The sequence below is a fragment of the Gorilla gorilla genome, chromosome 1, assembly GCF_029281585.2.
Source record: "Gorilla gorilla gorilla isolate KB3781 chromosome 1, NHGRI_mGorGor1-v2.1_pri, whole genome shotgun sequence".
In the NCBI taxonomy this organism is placed as follows: Eukaryota; Metazoa; Chordata; class Mammalia; order Primates; family Hominidae; genus Gorilla; species Gorilla gorilla.
This window is the reverse complement of record NC_073224.2, coordinates 178603843-178627848: the sequence shown is the minus strand read 5'-3', so window position 1 is coordinate 178627848 and position 24006 is coordinate 178603843. Positions and strand designations below refer to the sequence as shown.

Sequence of the window (24006 nt, the reverse complement as noted above, 5' to 3'; positions counted from 1 at the left end):
CTGAAGGATGTTGCACATGTTCATGGTGACTTTGGTGTCATTAACTCACACCAGCCATTTTAAATGGATAATTTATGCTGCCAGATGGTCCTTTTTGGGGATTTTCCATAAAGTCCAATCCCCTTTTTGGCACAGAGAGCACCTTTATGTTGTTCCCACACTTATGCAGGCCTGCATAGCTTTTCCCCAGGGGTACAGTTAATTGAGTAGGAGGCTTTTAGTGGTTCACATGTAAATTACCTTCAGAAATATGTTGGGAGTTATGTATATCTGAATGCACCAGCAGCCTCTTGGTTGCCTACATTTGGGATAATTCTCTCAAACAAGTACTAAGGATACTGTGTTTATGCCTCAGATGTGACACAGGAAGCAAGGCCTGTACCTGCTCCTCACTCAGAATGCTTTGGTTTCCATTTACCTGCCTTAAAATGCTTTTCCAGGACTCCCTGGCCAAAAGAGGGCCAAAGGTTGCCAGAAGAGACAAATTTCCTAGAGCAACAGGAAGATTGTGGAAAGTAAAACAAACCAGACATGCAGTAAATTACATGGGCTATTTCAAATGTCTTTTGTAGTATCCTGTTCCCCATTAGTTTATCTCAGCACTTTTAGTGCACAGCTCTTATTATCTGGGAAGAAGGGCATAGGAGATTAAAGATGATGTTAGTTTAAAAACATCAGACAACTTCAGAATGACTTTCGCTTCTCTTACAATGCTGCATTTGTCCCTCGTACTTAGTTTTGTTTCCCAGTTATCTCAAAACTGGGTTAGATACGAAGCTTTGAAGCAAATCATGAATTGACAAAACGAGTCCTATGAAATTCTATCAAGCACAAATGCACATATCATCAACTCTTGTTTATCTGTACAAATAAAGAATTACAGAGAAATTGATAATGCAGATAAACAGGAAAGAAACCAATAAATAGCACCCACATTGGGTCAGACACTCATGTTGCTTTCAAATATATGGAAAAATTCTAGTTACAATTGAGTACCTACTGTGTACCAGGTTTTTAAAAAATTAACCTCCTTTAAAATATGCAAAATATAATGATCCTGCCTCTAAAGAGATAAAAACTGAGACTCATAAAAGGTCAAGTGACTTGCCCAAGCCCACACAGATAGTAAATCTGTGGATCCAAAATCCATATTTGAAACCAAATCTGACTTCATAGTCTAAGTTTATCTTCTACACTCGATAACCTCTTTTACCATAAACATTTGGAGCAGCATTTTAGGGTCTCATGTCCTGGACTGCTACTTTAGTTAAAACGTTATAAGGCCAGGTGTGATGGCTCACGCCTGTAATCCCAGCACTCTGGGAGGCCGAGGTGGACGGATCACCTGAGGTTGGGAGTTCAAGACCATCCTGACCAACATGGAGAAACTCCATCTCTACTAAAAATACAAAATTAGCTGGGCATGGTGCCGCATGCCTATAATCCCAGCTACTCGGGAGGCTGAGGCAGGAGAATTGGTTGAACCTGGGAGGTGGAGGTTGCAGTGAACCGAGATCATGCCATTGCACTCCAGCCTGGGCAACAAGAGCGAAACTCCGTCCAAAAAAAAAAAAAAAATTATAATAAGAAACAATAAATAACTCATGAGAGAGACCTGAAAAATATTTGATTTTCCTTATCCCAAAGCCTTGTAATACAACTTAATCTAGAGAAGAAATATAGATTATTAAATATACATAGGACACAATATATAAGCAAAGAGTATTAACTGTTAACAAAGTAAACTATCATTTTCACTTATAAAATCAAATAACCCTCAGCAGTTAGGTCTTTGTTCAAATAGTAGCTCATCACACAGACCCTCAGTGATCTAAAATAGCTGCTGACCCTCACTCCATCATCCTATAACTCACAACACTGTTTTGCTTTCTTTACATCTGCATCTACTATTTTTTTTTTTTTTTTCTGAGACAGAGTCTTGCTCTGTCGCCCAGGCTGGAGTGCAGTGGCGCGATCTCAGCTCACTGCAACCTCCACCTCCGGGTTCAGGTGATTCTCCTGCCTCAGCCTCCCGAGCAGGTAGGACTACAGGTGCACGCCACCATGCCCGGCTAATTTTTGTATTTTTAGTAGAGACAGGGTTTCATCATATTGGCCAGGCTAGTCTCAAACTCCTGGCCTCAAGTGATCCTCCTGCCTCAGCCTCCCAAAGTGCTGGGATTACCAGTGTGAGCCCACCACGCCAGGCCATCTCTCTGCTATTATTGTCTGTTTTCTCTCTCTAGAATATATACTTCATGAACAGTGGGACTTAGTCTGTCTTTTCCATTGCTGTATCTCTAACATCCATAACAGTGTCTAGCACATAATAGGTATTCAATAAATATTGATTGAATGAAGCGATAAAGCAGAGAATTTGGGGTGCTTTCAATAAACTTGAAAGCAGAATTTGCTATCAAGAATACTCTCAGAATTGGTGTTTACTACACTTTCAATTTGCAGGCTTTCAGTCAAATCCAATTACTAGCAAGTCGTAAGCAGAACAATTGCTTAGGCTCAGCCAAGGACCTCTTGACGAGCAGCAGTGCGTTGACTTTATTACAAGTATCCCTCACCTGAAAGTGTGTTCCTTTAAGTGAATCAAATCTTTTTAAAAAAAAATAAATAATAATTCTGTATTATTTCTAAGTTTGTTGTTTAGTATTAGCTCTATATTAAGAATCCCAACAGTGAATCCTTTGTAGAACATTTTATGTAGTATAGACAACCTCCCTGACTTACCTGTGAAAAATTCAGATTTCCATACCAAATTTTCTCTTCTGCAAGTGTAAGGAGCACCCATATGAGACACTTCAGACCTTTGCTGCTCAAAGTGTGGTCTGAGGACCTGCAACATGGCATCACCTGGGGGCTTACTAAAAATAGAGAACCCTGGCCGGGCATGGGGCCCAAGGTGGGAGGATTGCTTGAGGCCAGGAGCTTGAGATCAGCCTTGAGATCAGCCTAAGTAACATAGCAGGACCCTGTCTCTACAAAAAAAATTTTTTAATTAGCCATGCATAATGGCGTGTGCCCGTAGTCCCAGCTACTTGGGAGGCTGAGGCAGGAGGCTTGCTTGAGCCCAGGACCTCAAGGTTACAGTGAGCTATGATTGTGCCATTGCACTCCAGCGTGAGCAACAGAGTGAGACCCTGTCTCAAAAGAAAAGAGAAACAAACAGAAAAACAGAATCTCAGGCCCCACCTAGACCAACAGAATTTTAACAAGATCTCCCGGTGATGCTTGTGCATGTTACACTTTGCAAAGCACTGATTTAGGCTGCTTTTTTGTTCCTTTAGGTGGGTTCTCCCCACTCAGTACTTGTCTGGAAGCCATCTTAACTTTAAATGTCATGCTCTCCAACCGTTCTCTCTATGTTAAAGTAGGTTCTCTTTAAAACAATTCTAGATAGGTAGAAATCTAGCCTATTTTCAAATAGATTAGAGAAGATTGGATTCTGGGTGACTCCAGATACCTCACTATAAGAAAAACAATTCTCTTGTGTCTCTCTCTGTTCCATATTCCTCCAGTTTAGGGCCTGCTGCATGAAAAGGAATGGCTGGTCTTCTTATCATTATCATTAAAGTCAAGCCAAGTTGTTGAATCCTTATTAAGTGCTGATTGTATGCAGTATACTAGAGTAGATACAGAGAGGACTCCAGCAAGTCCCTGTCTCCAAGGGCAAACCTCTGAATTTCCTCAAGTGTCAGTCACTACCTGTAAGGTGGGAACTGTTCCTTCTGCTCCATCTCTGTCACAAAGTTTTGACAGATGAGGTAATGAAGTCCAAAGTCCTTTGTGAAAATTAATATTCTCTAATCACGTGAAATATCATCATTAGGATTATTGAGGCAGCCAGGCTTACCCAGCTGAGGGTAGTTGAAAGCAGACAGGGTTAAGTGTCACAGGAGTAAAAGAAAAGAGCTGTTAAATCTAGAGAATAAGGGATAGTTTCCTTAAAAGGTGGCAATTAAACTGGATTTAGATGGAATCACACTGAGAAATGTTCATGTCTCACTTGAAAGTGAGACTTGTCTCTTAGCCTTTTGATTGTTAGTATATATAAATTTAAGTCTTCTTCCTAAGTTGAAAGGCAGCTCTGTGACTGCTCTGTGAGCCTTTCTCAGGTTATATTTGTCCCCAAAGTTAACGATTTATACCAGGGGTCCAGTGGGCTTCACGGATGACTGCGTTGCACCACTTTCAGATTTGAGACCGCATCTGCATTAAGTACAGACATATCAGTAAGTTTTGGCAGACCTAAAAAGTAAAGCGAATTTTTTTATTGTAAAAAAAAATGAAATTACAGTACTTTTCAGTGAAGTTCAGTACTGTGTTTGAAATATATGCATAAGAAGCTACTTAAATTTTCTCCTGTAGAAAAACATTCAAAATTCCAAATGCCTTCAATTATAATGGGATTGTAAAACAATTAACAGACAGTTATATCCACCAACATGTTGAAAGTTTCAAAACAGTTTAGTGAAAGTTTTGAAGTCAAATTTGATAAGGAATAAATTTAGTTTTATTTTTATAAATACTTTTAGAGATACATTTCTCTGCAAAGAGTAAGTTGTTCTCATTTTTTAAGGTCAAAATTAAGTACTTTAGGCCGAGCACAATGGCTCACACCTGTAATCCCAGCACTTTGGGAGGCCAAGGTGGGCAGATCACTAGAGGTCAGGAGTTTGAGACCTGCCTGGCCAACATGGTGAAACCCCATCTCTGCTAAAAACACAAAAATTAGCTGGGCGTGGTGGCACCCTCCTGTAATCCCAGCTACTAGGGAGGCTGAGGCAGGAGAATCGCTTGAACCCAGGAGGCAGAGGTTGCAGTGAGTCAAGATTGTGCCATTGCACTCCAGTCTGGGCAACAAGAACAAAACTCCTGTCTGAAAAACAAAAATTAAGTATTTTAATAACATGTTCTCTGTTCCTATCATAATTATTAAGAAACACAGTTTTAAAAAATTGTTTAAAGGCATCTGTCAAAGAATATTTCGGTAAACATCTGATCAGTCAGCGACCCAGGGCATTCAGAACTAGGGGTCAGTGTCACAACTACTGGCAGCATAGTTGAATTTTGCAGACTTATGTTAGTCATTGTAATTTTAAATATCACATATTAGGTTCACCTGGATTCCCAGCTCTGCTGGTCCTAATTTGACTGCCAACAGTCATTTATCAATTGTAAGAGTGGAGGAAGTCTACCAACTTAGACTTCTAGCTGAGACACAGGGGAAACCCATTATCAGTGCCAGTAAAAAGGCAGCAACTGGTAACGATAGTGCTTTGATCATGGACACTCCACCGCACTAGCATATATTAGAGAAAATGATTAAATCTCCCATCATCTCCTGCTGGAGTAGGAATAGTCACTGCTACAGAACATTGCCATGGGATCGATGTCTTGGCTTTTCTTCTGCATTTATGGAGCAGTAGGAAAGCATCATCTGGGACCACATCCTCTTCTATGATCTCTTCTCATATTGGCACCTGCCCATTAGAGACTGGTACACTAGGGGACATTGGTACAGTAACAAGGGACCTCTTCTTTACAAACCCTTCTTTATCAGAGAAATTTCACCCAAATAAGGGGTTATGACAGGAAAGCTGTATTACCAAATGAGCACTGTAACCACCCTTCAAAAATCCCTTGCCTTCTTTATCAAGGCTGTTTTTTCTTAATGTCAGAAAAGGGCCTAAAACAGCTCCTTGTAATTGGAGTCTAAAAGGTTCCCTCTTAGAGGAAAAGAAATATTCTTCTCATACACACACACATATACTCTGTGTATGTGTTATATACATATATAATAAAGCATGATCCAGAAAATTGTTTGGATTCCTGAGGCCTCTAGTACCTGGCAAGTTAGTAGCCATTCAATCAATATTTGTTTAATAAATAAGTAAATAATAAGATGGAGATCACACACGTCTCACTTTGTCCTTCGAGTAGGATCAAGCGCTCAGAAGCAGAGTGATGTATACGTTTGTCGAACGAATGAGCATTGCTCCGCTTGCATCGGAGAACCCAGATGTACAATTTTGTGAATGCAGAAGCTCTCAGGAAAACAGATGCTGCATTTCAGCTGGTCTTGTCTGAATAAATAAATTACCCAAATCTCCAAATTTTTAATTTCATGTTTGAAAATGAAGCTGTGTAAATATTCTAGAAGGGGAGGAAGAAGGAGATGCAGTGTATACATTAGGTTTATATGTGAAATCCTCCTCCCTGTGCCTGTCACCATCCTCAGTACAGCCCCCGTAGCTCAGGTGGCCAACTCATGGTGTGGCTTGGGTGGAGCATACTGTAAAGAGGAACATTAAAGCAAATTTCATTCCAACCACAGCAATCTTCATAGGCTTGCTGGGGAGGAAGATAAGTGAGAAATAGAATGTATTATAAAGAGGAAAAAGTACAAATTAAGAATTTTAAAAGTTAGTCATTCTTATATTCTGCCATGAGCAAGCCTGAGAATTTTAGCAAACTACTTCTCTGAATTTTCATTTCCTCATATGTAAACATTGAGGACAATAAAACAGCCTTGCCTTCCTAACTCATAGCTTTGAAAAGATCAAATGAGATGATAAGAACAAGAGCTACCATTTATTAAGCATCAGCTCTGTGTAAAAGTATCGTGCAGGGCACTATACATATTTTTAATATACGCAAAGTATATTTCATAAATCAAAATGCTGTAAAGAAATACTGTATATCCTTTTTAGGGGGTAAATACTTTGAAAACCCTAAACTTACTATATGAATTTAAGATACTGTGAAATTTATTTGATAACATATTTTACACCTCTGCCTCTATTATATGCAAAGCACTGTGCAAAAATGATAGAAGAAGTATGAAAATAAGCAAAACAGAACTTGCCTTCAAAGAGCTTACAGCCCAGTGAAGGAAGGAAGGGTAACTGGTTAAATAAGTACCCAACGGCTGTAATAGATAAGATGTAGAGCACAGCAAGCTTCATATGGGTGAGGAGTTTATTCAGCAGCTTAGACCACAGTCCTCTGCTGTGCCTGCTTAAAATAGCTGGTGCATCAGCCATTTCATCATTAAAGGAGCAGCAGTGAATACTGGCCCGTTTCCTTCCTTTCGTAATATCAGAGTCGAATCTTACTCCATCTCTAAGAAGCTTCTAGAGAGCTGACATACTAGGAAGTCCTCAAGAAGTGCATATACAAAAATACAGTTTATCATACTATACTCATGGACCCAAATCTCCCCTGCCTGAAACAGACAGTTTTCTGATTTGTAGATAATAGATTGGGTAGAATACAAGCAAATAATTTACTTGGAGGGAACAAAATTAATCTGAATGGAGATTAAATTCACCAGAGGGTAGAATAACCAGAAAGTGTAGTTGGAAGAGGAGGAAGGAAAGAAAAAAGACAGAGCGATCATTGACAGAAAGATAATAGATCAGACTTACCTAAGAGTATACCATGTTTTCCTATATCTAATATTATTTAAATATTTATAGAACTTAAATTGAAGGTAGTTTTAACCATAGATATAAAGATGAAAATACTTTAGTGATCTTTCTTCCTGCGTTCTATCATATAAACACAGTGTAGCTATTTTATAGACTCAAGACAAGTTGATTAACAATAAATATATATTGGCTTGTATTTTGTCACTGCTGCTGAAATTTTAAATATATAAGCGTTTTATAAGTAATAGCAATAACTGATGTTTATTGAGCACTTACTATGGGCCACACATTGTTCTAAGCTATATGCACACATATATAAATACATATGTGTACATACATATACATTCATTTAATTTGTAAAAAAGTGATACCACTAATACTATTGTTTGCAGACTTATTTCCCTCTCTCATAGGGTCTTATATTTTTCCTACATACTGATGATTCTCTTTAAACGTTAAATAACCAAATATAGCACCATCAGTTTATATGGAAATAAAGTTCTGTGGTTTTTGGCCATCAATGTTTTTAACAAAGTAGTTTGTTAACACTCCAGAATAAGTGGCTTTTACATGGGGAATTGGGGAGAGAGGGAAGAAATAAGTCCTTGGTCTGTGCAGATCCCAGAAGTCAATCAATAGTGTGTGCAGCACACTGCTGTGCAGCAGTTTCTCCTGAGGCTGTGCACATCCCAATTGCTTTCTGCTCAGCAGAGGATTACAATAATGCCTATTTATCCAGCTCTGTCCATCCAAGGATTTTAGATACATCATAAACTCATCAATTAATCAGAGACATGGCACCCATTTCAAAATGCTGGGTGAATTACATCCTGGAAGATTACGAGAAATGCTCATGTCGACAGAGTAAATCAAGAACTACTTCCTGATGGATTCCTGAACGGCACACCAAGTACTGAAATGAAGAGGGCTGTCTCCAGCACTGATTCACAAAGTATATCTCAAGTGGAAGAAAACTTCCGGAATAAAACGTCACTTTACTTTGAAGCATCTGTTAAACTTGAAAAATTAAACTGAGGTAGAATGGCAAAACTTGTTAAATATTAATACAATTAATTGGCTTCCCTCTTCAGAGTAAAGTATCACTGACCTCCCTTTCTTAACAATTAAAACCCCTCTGAAACCTTTGGGTTTTTTAAATACAGTGTTACTTTGGTTCTTGATTCTCTGGTCTTTGTCAAGTGAGGAATTCTTCCTGTGGTCCAGCACGCTCAGCCCACTGTGGGGAACTGGCTTTCCAGACAGCTGTGAATGTTCGGTATTTATTCAGACAATACTCCCACACTTTGATGATTTACTGTGGTCCAAGCATCTTGTTCTTCATTTTGAAGAAACATTCCAGTCTGTAGGTATCGTCTACTTTGTATGTAATGAGAGGTAGTTTAAAGTTTTCATTTGCGTAGCTGGAAGTGCACTCACGTCATTAGAAATTCAAGGAATGGCAACTCAATATCCATTTCTAATCTGAAGGGTCTTCCCTGCCCCTGCCATGTTAGCCCCACCCAGAAATCACTTAACTATGATTAGCTTCCAAGATTAATGAATTCTAGGATAGCAGGATTACTTATGACTTAATGCCAGTCAGAATTTGCCATCTGCCTTTCAGCCATTTCATGAACCCAGCAGAAGAGAGCATTTATCAAAATGGCTGTGCAACACCCCTCATGTCTTAACACTCTTTAGGGACTTATATAAGCAACACTTCATGTTCGAATGTCAAAATCCACGTGTAAGGCTTAAAAGTAGTATGGGATGCTTAAGAATGCTTTTCAGGGCCAGTTATTCTTTGATATTTATCACTTCATGGTGCTGACACCTGCTTCTAATTTTAAGAGTTCGTTCTTCCAGTGGATTTTTTTTTTCCTTCAGAAATCTTATCCTCAAAAGACTTAACTAGCAATTTTTCTTTTTTTGATGTGCTTGATGTTTTGATGAGTTTGTCTATCAGCATTGAAACCTTAACATACCTTTCATTTAGAATAAAAAAAAAATCTTTGTGACACATTTATTATATTAGATCACGTAAATTTTTGCCCTGGCCGTACATTCGAAGACTTTTGCAGAGATATAATTTATTAGAAATGTCATTATCTGCCACTTGGCCTACTTGATAGTTGTCTTAAGTTGACAAAAGCTATAGACATAGATAAAGTCTTCCTTGAGGGAGCAATTCAGTAAATAACTTTCACCCAATACCCTTATTTGGTTGTCTTTCATACCCAAGGGCCAGGTTGGTGGCAATTGTCATTGGAGAGTTAGTAAGTGGAAAGACAAAGACAGAGAGGAACCTAGTTTTGTCTATTGAGACACATATGGAAATAGTCCTTTGGTTTGGGTGTAGCCAGCCTAGTTGTAGTGCCCAGTGTGGTTTGCTTTCTTGTTTTTATCTTGTCTAAAGACCTTTTCCTCACAAGTGCTGGATAAAGTTCATTGCATGAGTAGAAGAAGCCGCAAAAGATGGTATATAGCTAGCAACCCGTTCTGATTGGTCTATGAAGAGTTGCCTGTATAAAATTGGATCCTTGTGTTCGGTTCCAAAAAAAGGTGTGAATGTGAAGAAGAAGTGTTAAATCATGACTCCAGAGAAAATGTCGGCCATGAGCAGTTTTTAGTTTAAGTGAAAACCAAACTTTAGGATTTGGACAAATAAGATGAAGAGAAAAAAGGGTGAATCATTAACTCCAATATGAAAGGATTATGGTGATCAAGTTTCACCCAACTTGAATAAGACACCCAACAAAGACTGTGACTGATGGAACTAACTCATTTACTTAATTGATATGCCAAACTCTGCCAAGCATTTACCCTTAGTGTCAAATAAGTAATTTTTAATAAAATATTTCTAAGATATGAAGACAGTTAAGAAAATAGCATGCTTTTTAATAATTGTACTCATAAGTAAATGGATCATTACATTGTCACAAAGAATGACAGTGAGCAGAAACAGCCTGCTAATCCCTCTTAGATAAGTATTTAACATAATTAGACAGACACCATCTCTTCTGGTGAATGTAGCATTAATCATTAGAAGTGCAACTTTACACAGCATACTTGTTTCTGATATGTCATTGTTGTTAAAAAAAAAAGCAAACTATTTTGTCAGATACAGTGCTTCAGAAAATGACTCATGTAGTTGTGTGATTTACATAAATACAGTTATTTCCCTTTTTATTGTTTTTTGTTTGCTTTAATAGTGTTTAATAGTAGTGTGGTCCTTTTACATCCATGAAGCTGCATTTGAGGTTAGTGGTTCATACATTTTGTTTTGCAAAATATCAGTATAATGCACATACTTGAATTTGAAGTATTTTTAAGCTTTGAAGGGATCTTTTGGCTCATCTACCTAAACTGAAGGCACAACTCTTTCAGAGAAAGGTTTTCTTATAAGGAATGGGCTAGAAGTTTTCTGCATTAAATAAGAGCTGAAGAGAGAACCTCTTTCTATTAAAAATTTGAGGTTAAAATGATGGAATGTATTGCCCTCTTCCAGTATTCATAAGCACTACCTTTAAAAAAAATTCATTTTCTTTTGCTGTGTAGCTTCTAGCTTGAACTATGAACTACTGAATACTTATAAAGTGATAGCAGCTCAATTCATTGCACAACGCTAGCTTCCCACTTTCTCCGTGACTCAAAGGCCTTCGAAGGCAAAGAATGGGGTTATTGAAGGATGGCAGGCAGATTTCACTAAGTAACAGGTGGAGGTCAAAGCAGTTTATTTGTGGGATGAACAGAGTGCAGAGATGAAAAAGCAAATGCTTTGCCATAAAAGATTTAGCAAGAAAATGCTGACAACACGAAGCCTTAGATTCTAGCTGACAGAACCTTTTCTCGTGTTCATTACTTGATTTCACAGTTCAAGCAATTTGAAGAGGGCTAAAATTTTCTTTCTTTTTCCCTTATGAAATGTTTCAATCAGTTTCAAATTTTTACTTTAGCTGGGTGCTCTGCTTGTATCCAAGGAACACTGGAATTATAGAGCTCCAGCACAGGCGTATCCCAAACATGGACCCTCACAGACTATGCATCTCTTTCAAATTAAATTTTATCCATAGGACCCTTAAACTCTAGCTCTCTATCATGTTTTAACTGACAGAAGAGAGTATATTTAAGTAAATACTAAAGTTCACATCATCAAGGCTAATGTTATATGCCAACGAAAGTATTCATAAGGGTGTTAACCAAGCTTGAGCACTGAGTTACTTCCAGCTTGTTGGAGATAGAGAGGAAAAGCTTTCATTTTTTTCCCATTATACAGTTCTATATTTGTACAGTGAATATGTTTCGCTTTTGGAAGTTAAAAAAAAAAAAGACTAAACATGCTGAACAATACAAAATAAGGTTTATCTACTGTTGTACAGCATGACCAAAAAAGTAAAAAGTTACTTGGTATCATATCATAGAGACCAGAGCTGTCCAATAGAACTTTCTGCAGTGATAGAGATGTTCTGTGTCTATAGTATCCAATATTCTAACCATGAGCCACATATGGCTACTAAGCCCTTGCAATGTGGCTGTGCTGAGCAACTGAATTTTTAAATTCGTTTAATTTTAATTAATTTAGATTTAAGTAGCCACATGTGGCTAGTAGCTACCGTACGGGGCAGGGCAGATATAAACCAAACATATGTATGATTGAGTTTTTTACTATTCAGCTGGATATCTAAGGAGAATGAATAAAACATTATGCTATTTTATACTATATGTATTGTTTATGCAAAGAAATAATTTGGTTTTCTCAGAAATGTCTTCTTTATCCTCAGTCCTTCTGTGAATGCGTGTAATTGCTATGTTGAGCCAAAATCAGTCCTTTCCTGAACACATTGGGGGATGGAATGGCTAGGGGGCAGATGGAATGGGGAGGGAATCTCCCACCTCTTGTAAGTATATGGAGCATGCAACACAATTTTCTTTATTTCAGTCCTGTCACTGGGGTGTCTGTGTTTACCTTGAAAGGAGAGGAAATCCCCCAACTAGTCAAGAGATTTTATTTTTGGCCCAGAAACCAGATTTTTATATGACATTTTCCTTGTGTCTATTCTTTACTCTCTCTGGTTGTAAATTTTCACTCACAAATGAACATTTGGAATATATTACAGAACTCATCGTTTCTTTCCCCCTGAATAATCCATGTAATTTTTACTCCATACTCCCATTTTTTAAAAACTGAAGAAATCACTGGTGTCCCCAAGCCATTTAAATTACCTGAACTTCTTTATGATGTGATAATTCTTTGGGAGTCCTTTTAGCTCATTTTCAGTGGCTACATATAGAGTAAGAAGGATAAACCTCAGAAGCTATATTAACTTTCATTTATGCTCTCTATCATAAAAATGATTTTAAAACATTTTTATTGACTGAAAAAGGCTAGAAGTCAAAATAGTCTATTTTACCTTTTTATCATTGAGTGTGCTAATCATAAAAAATTATATTAGAATGAACCCTAATGGATTTTATCATTAGGACACACATCTAACAAACGTGCGGTGTCTTCAACGACCTCCTTCTATCACGCAGCCTGTGTTTATGCTCACAAGAACAGAATGGTCCCTTAACCTTGGGATTCTTCTGTTCAGTCACAGCCTTTATTTGGCATCATGGTTAGAGATAATCTAATTACAAGGTATACTTTAAATGGTTCTAGAAAGGTCTTGTTCCTGCCTGCGGGGGAATTACTAGAGTGCAGTATAGCTCTGCATCTGGAAGAGATGTGTCTGAGTGTAAATCTGATGGTGGATGACTTGCAAAAGATGGTACTGGTACTCAGCATTCATCCTGGGCTTGAGAAATGTCACTGAAATTTATGTGGACACCATTAGTCTGATGGACATGACTGGGCTGTCTGTTCCCCACACTTAGATCTAGTGGAGTAGGGGAATCTGAATGCCTGAGTGTAAAAAAGAGTCACAAAGCAGTTAGCATCATTAAGACTTGGAATGTTTGCAAGAAGAAACATGTTCAAGTGTCATTAATAGTTCAGATTTAAATCAGCTCATGATAGGTTTGTATTGATAAGACACATAAGTAGTACTCCCCCGCGCCCTCACCCAGAAGTAGGGATCTTGGTAGCATGGTACACTGAAAGGAGCAAGAGCTTTGGTTTCCTGGGTTCAAATCCTGGCTCCTCCACTCACTGATTGTGTAGCCTCTCACCTTCTTAAGGACTGCTCTGCCTCAGGCACCCTCTCTTCTCTGAGTCATGGCTTTCTGCCTGTCTGCTGGACCATTCCCATCAGTAGACAAGCATGCTGGACTCTCTCCCACCTTCAGAAAGCTATCCCTTGCTTCCCTCCCTCTTCCTGTAGCCACTACCCTATTTTTCTGCTCTCCTCTGCAGATTCCTCCTTCGTTTCATGGAAGTTGACTACACCATTTCCCCTGTTTCTTCACTTCCCATTGATTTTATAAACCATGCTATCCTGTCTTCTGTGTGCCTCACTCTCCTGGAACTCACTTTTCAAGACTGTCAGAAACATTCATGTTGCCAAATCCAGTGGACCCTTTTCTGTCCTCATTATACATGATCTCTCAGTGGCATTCAACTCAGTTGATTGCAGCCTTCTCCTTGAAACACTTCTTAGTTTCTGTAAAGATGTACTCTCCAATGAGTTAAATGCCTCAACTTAGTTGCCTGTTTAGATGCTGACTTTAGACACTCGGGGGCCTTCCTTGATTTTTACAAATTACTGAATTCTAAATAATCATGTGTGTTATAGCCTCTGGTTAAGTGAGCTATTTATTACTGCATTGTAATATATAGTCTAGGCTTGGACACTGTCAACAAGTCTTAAGAGAAGAATTTTTGTCCTTTCTTGTTATAGATAGATAACATGGTTTGCAGGAGGCTTTATAGAAGAAGCAACTTGTTGAATAGGCAAGAGGCCTATAGTAAATATAAAACATTTATATACTCTTTTGCAACTCAACATCTGGGGTCATTATCTTCTTCTAAATCTATGTGATATTTATTTTGTGGAGGTTCTGTGTTAGAATCGCTGATAATTCATTCAGTGTGTGTTTGATAAAATCCTAACTGATCCTTACTAAGGCCAAGAGAAAACTTTGATATATAAGACAAATGATTCCTAGTATACTTCAGAGTGGGTTTTTTTTGCGTACACTTTTGTATCTGATATACCCTTCCTTTTTTTCCCCCTTTGGATAACCAAATTTAAAACTTCAGCTATAAATATACTTTATTGACTTAAATAGGACACTGTTTTTATAGTATACTAGGGAAACTACATGAGGGTTTTATAAAATGTATGCACTTGAGAACCAGAGAGACCTGGATCTGCAGTACCATCTAATAGCTGTATGATCCTAGACAAATAGTTTAACATCACTTGATATCTAATTTCTGTAATATTAAGTTATTGGTAGAAAAGATAATAATACCTACCTATCTCAGATGAAAATGTAAGGATTTGGGGATGGACACAGTGGCTCATGCCTGTAATCCCAGCACTTTGGGAGGCCAAGGTGGGTGGATCACCTGAGGTCTGGAGTTCAAGACCACCTTGGCCAACATGGTGAAACCCTGCATCTACTAAAAAAAAAAAATACAAAAATTAGCCGGGTATGGTGGCATGTGCCTTGTAGACCCAGCTACTCAGGAGGCTGAGGCAGGAGAATCGCTTGAACCAGGGAGGCAGAGGTTGCAATGAGCCAAGATCGCACCACTGCACTCCAGCCTGGGTAACAGACCGAGACTCCATCTCAAAAAAAAAAAAAGAAAGAAAAGAAAATGTAAGGATTAGAGATATTTATAAGGACATGGCACATAGTGGGCACTTCATAATTTGTAGCTTTTATTATTTTCAGCCTGGTTTTTGGACGTGATCGATATGCAGAGATTTAATCTCTGTAGCTGCCTCCTGCCTCTCTTGAGGCCACTTGATGGATGAAGGCTTCCAGTTGCCTTTAAGCCTTTAAGTTTGGTGTAATCGTTGTTCTGGTAATAACAGTTATAAAAATAGGTTGTTGGGAATTAGATGATGACAATGAACAGGACACTATCCAAGTCATGAACAATTAAACTTGTAACATTTTGGGGTCCTCTCTAACCTGCTTATTGTATTGGATTTAAAAACTAAAGTGCTGAGGTTGCTTGCTTTCAGAGTTTCTCTCCGTTTGTGACTATAAATGAACATTATTGAAACTAAACTTTCTATTCTTGACTTTGTCACTTTGAAGAAAAGAACATACACCAGTTATATCTTCTCTGACAACTTGAATTACATCTCCCAAACCCCTGCGACAGACAAGATAAGGTCCTGCTGTCCCGAGCAGCACTTACCAGGGATACTTTTAACAGGAGAATGAATTTTTGGATAGGTGCTCTGACAAAGTAAGCACTAACACTGAGAAGTTACAGTTCCTTTTGAAAAATCCAGCATGTTGTTCGGTTGTCACTGGAATAATTATAGTTTATGGTGATCCTTCCCTTCTCTTCCATTCCCATTCATGTTGTAGCTCTTTTGACTCCTAAAAATCTCCCCTTTAAGAAGATACCTAAGGAAGAAAAAACAGCTTTGTACTTCCTAATGATTCCTGCAGTGTTTCCTTTACTGTTGTCACTGTGGAGTTCTTGGTCAAAGTGTCTGAAAAATACCATAACTTGGGAGTAGGGGAGAGGTGAAATTAATTATGATTGGTTTTCTTCTTTTTATTTTATGTGATATCAAATTGCAGTGAAAAATTCCCTAAAACAAATTTTAACTTCTTAGGGGAGACCCCAAGAATTTGAGTTATTTTTCCACGTCACTCAATCTAATTTTGTTATTGATGTTTCTCGAAAGAATCAGGAGAAGTAGAAATTTTCAAAAGTATTTATGTCCCTTGAAAATTACCGCTTTTTAGTTCCCTTTCTAAGAATACGTCTTACCGTTTTCTCTGGGTGACTAGGCTAGTGAAAAACTGTACAACCTAGGGTGGATTAGGTAACAATAAGGGAAACTTTCAGAATTATAGAGAGTAATTATTGTACAGTAAACATCTTTGATACACACATGTCTAGCATTGCAATCGTCTTATAGTTGAATATCATGTTTGTTTTCTGTTACTGCAGAACAAATTTTCACAGAGTTAGCAACTTGAAACAACACACAGTTATTAATATTATCTCACAGTTTCCATGGGTCTGGAGCCTGGCCACAGCTGAACTAGATCTTCTGCATAGGTCATACAAGGCTGCAATGAGAATTTTGTTCAGACTCCATTTCTTTCTGGAGCTCAAGGGCCTGTTGCAAACTCTCGTGATTGTTGGCAGAATTCAGTTGCTTGTGGATGTGGGACTAAGGTCCCTGCTTTCTGAAAGCTGTCAGCAAGGGGCCCCACTCAGCTCCCAGAGGCCCCTGCAGTTCCTTGCCATGTGGCTGTCACAGGCCCTTTCACAATATGGCAGCTGACTTCTTCAAAGCCTGAAGAAGAATCTCTCTGACTTCTAATTCCTTTTATACAAGGCTCCCCTGATTAGGTCAGGCCCTCCAGGGATAATATATTTTTCCTTAACTCAAACTCACCTGATTGGGGACCTTAATTATATCTGTAGAAGTCTTTTGCAATATAACATAACCTAATCAATATAATCACCTTTGCGGTATAATATAACCTATTCACAAGAATGACATTTATCATATTCACAAGTATCTCACACATGCAAGAGGAGAGGATTATATAAGGCATCATTATACAAGGCTGGAAACTAGGAAGCCATCTTAGAATTCTGAGTACCACAATTTTTTTTTCGAGATAAGGTCTCTCTCTGTTGCCCAGGCTGGAGTGCAGTGGTATGATGATAGCTTATAAACTCCTGGGTTCATGTGATCCTCCTGCCTCAGCCTTCTGAGTAGCTGGGACTGTAGGCATATACCACCACACTCAGCTAACTTTTTTTTTTTCTTTTTTTTTTTTTTTTGAGATGGAATCTTGCTCTGTCAGCAGGCTGGAGTGCAGTAGCATGATCGGGGCTGACTGCAACCTCCGCCTCCCAGGTTCAAGCAATTCTCCTGCCTCCACGTCCTGAGTAGCTGGGACTACAGGCACATGTCACCACGCCCAGCTAATTTTTGTATTTTTAGTAGAGATGGGGTTTCACCATGTTGGCCAGGATGGTCTCGATCTCTTGACCTTGTGATCTGCCCACCTCAGCCTCCCAAAGTGCTGGGATTACAGGCATGAGCCACCGTGCCTGGCCTCAGCTAACTTTTAAAAATTAATTTTTTGTAGAGATAAGGTCTCACTATATTGTCCAGGCTGCTCTCGAACTCCTGGCCTGAAGCAATCCTCCTGTCTCAGCCTCCCACAGTGCTGAGATTATAGACATGAGCCACCAGCCCCGCCTGACTACCAGAAATACCAATGATGAATTTGAAGGAATCTTTGTGAATAGTGCATTTGACCTGTATTTTCAAGGTTTTCTTGTTGAACTTTGCACTTATAAGTGCCTCCAGAGATGAAAGCCACTACATGACTAGAATCCCATATATGTTTGCCCTTGTCTACTGAACACAATTTGGAATGACTCCTGTAGCTTAGAAAAAATGGCAGACTAGAGGGAAATTCAAAATTCAAAAATTCTGGATGTTTAGAAAACCAGTGACAAGCCACAGGCCTTCTTGACATGTTTCTCCAATTCTATTTACTCTCATTGGGTTTTTTTATACCAATCAAAAGGATGAAATGCCCCATTGAAACAAAACATTATGCTAGATTTCTGCTTCTCATTCTACAAAAGTCTTTATTTTTCTGCATTGAACTTTGAAGTAACATTTCATTTCCTCCAGAAAAAGAGTAGGATTACTTCATCCATAGTCTTTTTTTAAAAATCTGGTACTTCTAGAAAATACATCGAAATTAAAGTTTTAATTCATTGAAAGAAAGCCAACCAGTCATTAATCCGTACAGTAATTTTGTAACAGTTGTGCATAAATAATTGGCAAAAGAGATTTTAAAAAGGAGTTTATTTTTAAAGTAATGTACAGAACCAAATTTGATTTCAAAAATAAAAGCCAAGATTAATGTTCTCTAGCTTTTAACAGAAAGCAGTTTACTAGCATTTTGGAATTTCATCTGGTCAATTAAATATACAAAACAAATTAACCAAAACATACATTATGCATGTAGAGAAAATATTAAAGTATATAATAAGGAAATGTGCTCAATACGACTCTTTAAAAATTGAAAACACAAAGTAATTTTGAGATTCATGACAGCCTTAGGGTTCATATTACTTGCCTGTGATAAATTTAGAAGATTGTACATAGTTTGGCTGGTTGTTCCTGCATGCTGACGGTATTTCTTCCCCCTTTAACACTTGCGAAGAAGATTTAAATTTTGCTATTTTTGAACTTGTTTACCAACTTGGTCATTCTTGATACTTGTTATTGCCCAAATTTTACTTGTAATTCCTTTTAGAAGCATAAATAGTGGATTTCAATCATGTCAATATTTCTGCAGTATTTAGAATGGCATGAATTAGAAAACATGAATTTTTCAAAGAAATCATAACTTTTTCTTGAGTCCAGCCATTTGCTGTCATCAATAAGATTAGTTAGGATACTGGATTTCATCAGTGATTCCATTATCTGAAAAAAAAAAAATCTGCCACCTTTAAAGTTTTTATTTTTGTTTTAATTATCTGTTCTGCTTCTGTTTTATGACATGTAGTTCAGGCATTGGACTAAATTTAAATCAGTGGAATGGTTGGCAGCCTATAAATTGGTCTACACAAAAAGGTTTAAATGAGTTGGGAGATTTGTTTACATTTTGCTAGCTTTTTATTTCTTTCATTTTTTTTATTTGAAATCTCCTCCTTAGTGTAATTACATGATGATAACCTTAGGTTAGGTTGTCTTGCAGTGAATGTTCACCCAAAATCTCAGTGCATCCTACATTAGAACTTTGGTATGGTGTGACTGGTTACTGATTCAGCAAGCAACAAATATAACTAAAGTCACTTGACTTAATTACTTCATTTTTAATTCAAATCACATGGATATTGATCTAGAAAGGATCTGATTCAAATTGTCAAATTAGTATGAAATCACATACCACTCTATGTTGTACTTATATCTGACTATGCAAATGTGTTTACCAATTTTCAATTTTTCTTTCTTGGGGTGAAAATTCTAAGCTCTGCTATGTTTAAGCATCTATTCATGAAGCTACAGATAAAGCTGAGCCCTGCACAAGTAGTTTAAATATCTTTTCAGACCATTTGGGTGTTTCAGACCCTTGGAGGTCTTGGACATAGAGGGGAACAAGGCAGACAAGGACTCTGTCCTTATAGAGTCTGAGTCACACTCAAAGGTCATGTTGTAGAATTGCATTAAGGAAATCTGTGATCAGAAATAACAGGGACATATTTAGATACATGCAAAACTAGCTAAATTTCTGGAAAGATCTATACCTATAAAGTGCTTGGCACCGTACATGGTACTCCATAACAGTTACATGTTAATATCATTATGATTTGTATTACTTACTTTTCCAGTTCATCCAAATAATTCCCTGGTCACGGGCAGAACACGGCACATGTAAACATGTATAAGTAAAATGGAATTTGGTTCTTTTAACATCAGTGCAGACCAGTTTTGTGCTACAACCTTAAGAGAGCCCAAATTTGTCCCCTGATGTGGAGACTAGGAGTCATTTCTTTTATTTTTATATCCAAATTTTCATTGTTTTAATTGGCACCCTATCAAACTGATAGATGCCTCCAGTTGGGTATGTCAGCGTGGTTGCCGAGAACATTACAAATCCAGTAATTACGAGGAACTGTTTCTCCATTATTTTCTTCCCAAAGCATTTTCTATGCTGGAAATGCTGTGAAAACTTTAGACACAATAATAAAAGTACTATTTTTAAAAACAAGCTTTTATTGTATTAGCATGAAAGCAATATATGTTCATCATAGAAAAGACAGGTAAGCAAAACGAAGGCAATGAAAATCACCCAAATTCAATACAGAGAGAGAACTACCATTATAGTTTATGCATATTGCCTTCCAGTTCTTTCTCTGTGCATAGAAATGGCCTTTTCAATGGTGTCATAGTATAACATCCTATTTTGTAATTGCCTTTTTCAATTAACATTATATTATAAATGTTTTGCCACATCATTACTATTTTACAGTATTGTTTACATTGGTTATACCATACTTATGTAACCAGTCCCCAATTGTAGGGCATTTAAGATTTTTTTACTTTTCTTTTTTCTTTTTTTCTATTCTAAAGAATTCATTGAATGAACAACTAAGTTGCCATTGTTGAGGGTATTCTTATGTTAAAACAGCCAAATTATTTAAAATATGGAGAAAGTGATTTGGTGTCAAAGCAAGGTAACCAACAAGACGAAACGATTGCATGTGAAGTCTTCCTAAGCATACATGGTTTCCTTTTTGGGAGTCCCAGAGGTCACAGACACAAGCAGCAACTTTTAGGAAACACTGGAAAAGTTGAACCCTGTATTATTATTGAAGACCAATAACCCCAAAATGGACTGTGATTAATTAGAATAAATTGAAATCAAATACAGACCGACTTACCAGGGGACTATTCTGTCACCTCTTTGTTCCTGTGACAAATGCAAAGCAATTCACAACATCTTTTTCATTCACAGGTGGATTTCTCTTTTTGTTTGTTTTTAATTCTTTAAATGTTATCTTTTAGGTTGCACAAATCATTGTTCCATGAATTAAAGTGTACTTACCAGTTGATCCTTCTTGCCAGGAATGCCATCTCCAACCACACTGAAGAAGTCGGAGAAGTCTGGTTTCAGCAGCCCCTCCCCTTCACAGACCTCCTCCCTGGGAACGGCGTTCACACAGCATCACCGACCTGTCATTACAGGACCCAGAGGTGAGCTGCTCCACAGGCATCCTTGGTTGTGCTTAATTACATCATGGCCTTTGGACCCAAGTAGCAAAATGAGAAACAATGAGGACTCCCCCTGAACACTCGTGAGGCAGTGAGTGTTCCAATTTCTTACCCTTGGGGGCAGCCTTGGAATTTTAGAGACCAAAGAGATTTGGCATCACATTTTTTGTCCTTTCCTAAGGCAAAAAGGGACCAAATCTGTTTTTTGTTTGCCAGTGAGATTTTTGCAGAAAGATGGGAAGTAACTTGAATTGAACCAAAATCAAATCTGTTCTACAAGTTGTGTGTGTGTGTGTGTGTGTGTGAGAGAGAGAGAATGTGTGTGTGCGCGCATGTGCGTGCACACGTGCGTGCATTGGGTGAGTATATTTCCATGTGGTCAATTACCTGTTTTCAAGTAGTAGCTTTTTCTCATCCCTGCTGACTCTCTTTCCATAAAACCTGATTCCAATATGTGGCATTTTGTGTTGAGGTTGTTTGCATCAGGGTGTTGACGAGCAGTCTTCATTCACTCCTTTTGAAGTGGTAGATAGTTTGTCTGGTTTTCATTGCAATGTTTTCATTATTTTTGTCTCATATGCTTTTAAGTTTATTATTAAAATGTGTCCACGAGAAATATGATTTGTATTTCTCATTAAAGACAAGCCTTAAGCCTCAAGAGAATGTCAGCAAATCACTTAACTTGATCTTATTGCAAGATAAAAATATTTATTATTTTGTTTATGAAACTCCCACAGTAGGAGTATGAATAATTGCAGCCATGTTTGCTTTCCTTTATCAGATTTTCTTTTAGGTAGGTCTGTGACCTACCAGCTGGTTTCATAAAACATCCTAGAAAATTATGATCTCTTGTCTGCTTTGACATATACCTGGGGAAACTGATGTTTCTTGCATTAATCTCAATGTTAGCCCCACCAATCTGAATCCCTTTATGAATGTGCTCTGTGTGCATCTCAGGGAAATGTGGCAGGTAAGAGGGCTGTCCGGTGCACACTTAGGAGTCATATTGAAGAAAGTAAGCATTTTGACCACTGTGGGAATGAAACTTACTTGTTTCATCTTTAAACATCTTGTGATCATTGGTAGAACTTTCTCAAGATCCCTTCTTTCATTTGTGTGTTATGTGTGGTATAATCAGAGAGGCTTACTATCGATATATAATTTGAAAACCTGCATCAGAATTAGATTATAAGGTCCCAGAATGAAGCTTATTAAATAGTATTAAGATATTATCCTCATAGTTAACAGTCATTGAGCATATAAACTGTAGTGGGGGATCAGAGATATGAAGCCGTTTTAGTCAGAATATTTATGGCCTGAAGGAGATGAGGCATGTGTTGTTTTTCATCTGTTTGGGGTCAAGTTAACATATTCTAAATGCTAACTGAATGGTAAAAGTTCCTGCAGGAGCTCAGTATTGGGGGGACCATGGGGGTTCATTCACTCTTTAAACAAGGATTTACTGAGTGCCTCTATAGACACTGGGACCAGTGGTTCCTGTCCTCATAGAGCATGTTATCTACTGCAGAAGAGAGGCACACAAGGAAATAAGCAAGTAAAAGATGATGGGCCGGGCACAGTGGCTCATGCCTGTAATCCTAGCACTTTCTGAGGCCAAGGCGGGCAGATCACTTGAGCTCAGGAATTCAAGATCAGCCTGGCCAACATGGTGAAACCCCATCTCTACTAAAAATACAAAAAAAAATTAGCCAGGTGTGGTGGCACATGCCTGTAAATCCCAGCTACCTGTGAGGCTGAGGCAGGAGAATCACTTGAACCCAGGAGGCAGAGGCTGCAGTGAGCCAAGATGGTGCCACTGCACTCCAGCCTGGGCAACAGAGCAAGACTCCATCTCAAAAAAAAGAGAGACTCCAAAGTATAAATAACATTGAAGTCAAATCTTAAAAGATGCTTAGATAAATGGAGGGCCATCCTAAGCAAAGGAAAGATTTGTGGTGTAGTAAGTTAGTAAGAACTGAGAAGAACAGTATGCCAGCAATCAGGAGAGCTGGGTAGGCTCCCTCTTTTCCTTCCCACTCACCTTCTGGGTTTTTTAATGTCCTCATCAATATAGTGGGTACAATACTAATAATGAATGACCATTTCCTCCCAATCTTGTATTCTTATACAGAAACAACAATAAAACAGTATTTGTGGAGATTCCATGAAGAGCATAATGCAATCTGTATATATTATCATTAGTCAGTAAATATTAAGAGTGTCTAATGTGTGTCTTGCCTTAAAAGTGTAGTTCTAGAAATTATTGTCATGGGCACTTCCCTATGGGTACAGGTTGAGAGCTTGTTCATGCTAGATGACTAAGCACGTTTTCTAAAATGACCCACGCTGGGTTGAACCAGAGTGGACCTCCTTAGCTCACAGCATAACGAGTTGCAATCTATTCATATTCATTCATAAAACTGTGTTTGAGGAAAAGAGAAAGATGCCTAGTGTAAGAATTATGGAATACCAAAGATTCTTTGTTTTCACCAGAATTCAAGATGGCTCCCAGCATCCTCGGCTCTCCTTTCTGGAAAGTCTACTCAGGTACCCGTTCTTACCGTGTCCCACCCCGCTTAGTGGTCTGGTGAAGGGAATTGGAGTAGTTGAGATGAAACTTCAGTTGCCTCTTTGTGGTAAGAATCATAAGAATTGAGATAGGC

At 38.1% G+C, this 24006-nt stretch overlaps 1 protein-coding gene across 4 annotated transcripts in view; it reads left to right on the top strand.

The window, feature by feature from the left end:
- Positions 1-24006, top strand: part of NFIA (nuclear factor I A) — a 388160-nt gene that overhangs the window by 285717 nt on the left and 78437 nt on the right. For all 4 annotated transcript variants that reach the window (XM_055361791.2, XM_055361718.2, XM_019019125.4 and 1 more), the window contains exon 7: positions 21197-21325. In XM_055361791.2, coding sequence (XP_055217766.1) covers positions 21197-21325 — 129 coding nt within the window. The remainder of the gene's footprint in view (positions 1-21196; positions 21326-24006) is intronic.